Source organism: Mastomys coucha, chromosome X (assembly GCF_008632895.1).
Source record: "Mastomys coucha isolate ucsf_1 chromosome X, UCSF_Mcou_1, whole genome shotgun sequence".
Taxonomy (NCBI): domain Eukaryota; kingdom Metazoa; phylum Chordata; class Mammalia; order Rodentia; family Muridae; genus Mastomys; species Mastomys coucha.
Window position 1 is genome coordinate 127,737,222 of NC_045030.1, and position 2,537 is coordinate 127,739,758.

The 2,537-nt window shown below is 38.0% G+C and overlaps 1 protein-coding gene across 1 annotated transcript in view; it reads left to right on the top strand.

Moving 5' to 3' along the window:
* Cenpi (centromere protein I) overlaps positions 1-2,537 on the top strand; it is a 55,244-nt gene that overhangs the window by 35,451 nt on the left and 17,256 nt on the right. Inside the window, 2 exon segments of the mRNA XM_031368296.1 lie at positions 983-1,002; positions 2,499-2,537. The exon segment at positions 2,499-2,537 is cut by the window's right edge and continues 104 nt beyond it. Coding sequence (XP_031224156.1) covers positions 983-1,002; positions 2,499-2,537 — 59 coding nt within the window.

Sequence of the window (2,537 nt, forward strand, 5' to 3'; positions counted from 1 at the left end):
TTCACGTACACCACAATGCATGTGTCATGGCATGGAATTTTACTTGTCCTCCTTTCCTTCCCTCCCTCCCTCCTTTTCTTTCCTCTTCCTCCCCATCTTCCTTCCTTTCAGTACAAGGGTTTGCTAGGTATTGTAGCTTAGACTTGCCTGGAATTTGTTCCATAGACAAGGCTGGACTAGCAGCAGTCCTTGTGGCCCTGCCTTCCCAGCGTCAATAGTACAGGCATGTCTTACCACACCTAGCCAGTGCGTTGACTTTGTAACTATACTGTATTATGAAATTTGAAGCGCAAGAGCTTTCTGGTTTGAAAGCTTGGTCACACATTTTTTTCCTGAACTCTTTACACTAGTAAGCAGCAAATGATATCATGAAAAACATGTCATATGCATATGAACAATGAGCAAACCCACTGGGAAATACTCATCTATACTTGGAGTTTTGTATTTATGCTTTTGTGCCTTCATTGTTCAATTGAATGCATCGTTAAAATTAAATGCATTATTATTAAGTCCCCATCACCAACAATGCATCAGTATCACATTAAAGAAGTAACAGCCCTTCCTCTGGGAGTCATTTAACTACTAGCAAGGATGTGATACTTTTCCGAAACTTTGAACAGAGTTTTAAAAGGGATTATGCCACTGGTTCCAACTGACCCTAATTGACCCAGACAATAAAACAGAACTACAAATGTTATTCTTTATATCAACTGATAGCCATAAGTGTTGTGTTCATTATTTATGGTGGATATTCATTTTAGAAGGTCGTTTTCAACCTCTATATTTGCTGCTTTAAACAAATAATACACATGCATTATTCTGGGTCAGGGGCATGGAAAAATACATAATTTAAGATGACAGCTATACGCTACCTTAGGTTTTAAAAGCTAATTTCATGGGAAATCCAAGGCAAGCAGGGTCAATTGTTACATTATTCTCATAAAGGCAGGTTAAACAAAAAGGTCAGAAACTCAGTAGCTAGCAGTCTTAAGTGACCTCAAGGTATACTATTAAATCTGGCTGTGAAATCCAGTTAAAGTTCCGGTCTCTTAGAATGTAAAGGTTGCTTTATCACAATGCATTGCCAGAGTTTTTGAACATAATGCTTGTGTTAGGATATTTCATACATGTACTAATTACCCCTTTTTGAGAGTTTTTGGGAGTTAGGGATGTGAGGTCAAAATAGGGTCTAACTATGAAGCCCAGGTTTCCCTGGAACACAGGATAACCTTTAACCTGAATCTTGTCTCCTTGCCTTAGTTTTCCAGGCACTAGGATTAGGGATGTGAGCCACGATGCTCTAATTATTTTTCACAACCATGGGAGTGTAATAGTGACCAAAGCCAACAAAACTCCTTGAGCCTCTTTCCTATTGAATACCTGTTTTTCTTTGAGAGCAGTGATGATAGAATACTTCTTTTACAAATGTTTTGCCTCTTACATGATTCACTGTTGGTTGCATTTATAAGAAAAACAGGTTGTTCTGGTTAGTATTTCTCATAATTCATTGCATATCACTTTATTGCCTATCATATTAATTTGAATTTAGTAATTATATTACTTATAACTTACTACTATATGAATACTGTTATTCAAATGAAAATACCAGTTTTCCCAGCTATTACATTTTCAGTGACTCTATTTTGAAAAAAATTCTTTTGCAATTCTCTCCTAATCTTCTAGTTGAGTTCTTTTCAAAATGTTCACCCATGCCATCAGTTTAAAGAGCTGCTTTGCTGTGGACGTTTGGGTGAACTATAGGCACTTGTTATTTGTGTAGATCAGAGTGGTTGATAGTTAGCAGTTGTTTTTGATTTGACCTATTATGCATGTTTCCATTCATTTGTCCATATATCTGTTTGTGTCTGAGGGTGGAGGAAGGTGGGAAGAAAACAGAAAATGAGTCAAGAATAGAGAACAGTTTTTAATTTCCAGGCTCCGAATGAGACTCAGTGAAGATAGTTAAGGAATTGTAAATGAGGCCCAGGAAAGGCAGAGTTTTGAGAACTCAGAGATTAGAAATGTTTCTTTTCCAGAGTTACAGAAGATTAATGGTTATAACCAACAAAAAAAAGAAAGAGCTTGTACTTAGAGACCACAGAGAAAAAGGGTGGAAACCTTACTGGTAGCAACTTGAAATGATCTCTGAGAGGACAAAAGGGATGATTTTTGTCTCTGAGATAGTCTTCTGCAGCCCAGGCTGGCACCGAACTTGCTATGTACCACTCTGTTATCTCCCTAACTCTGCCTCCTGAGGATTGCCATTATAGGTATGCTACCATGCATGGCCAAGAATAATGGTTTATTTGATGATAGAAAGGATGTTATGAAGGAGTGTGGTTTAGAGAAAACCCCATTTCTAGGCTAAGCTAGAAGTCTTGTTGGTACTATAAGCACGCACTTGCATTCCTCTGTGCTTGGGAGATTGAGCATGTTGGAGTAGCAACTTTGAGTTTTAAGTGGGGCACTGCCACCTTCATGTTCCCTTCTATTTCTAGTCTCTGTTAGGTCTAACTACTACTTGCTTTGGATGATTT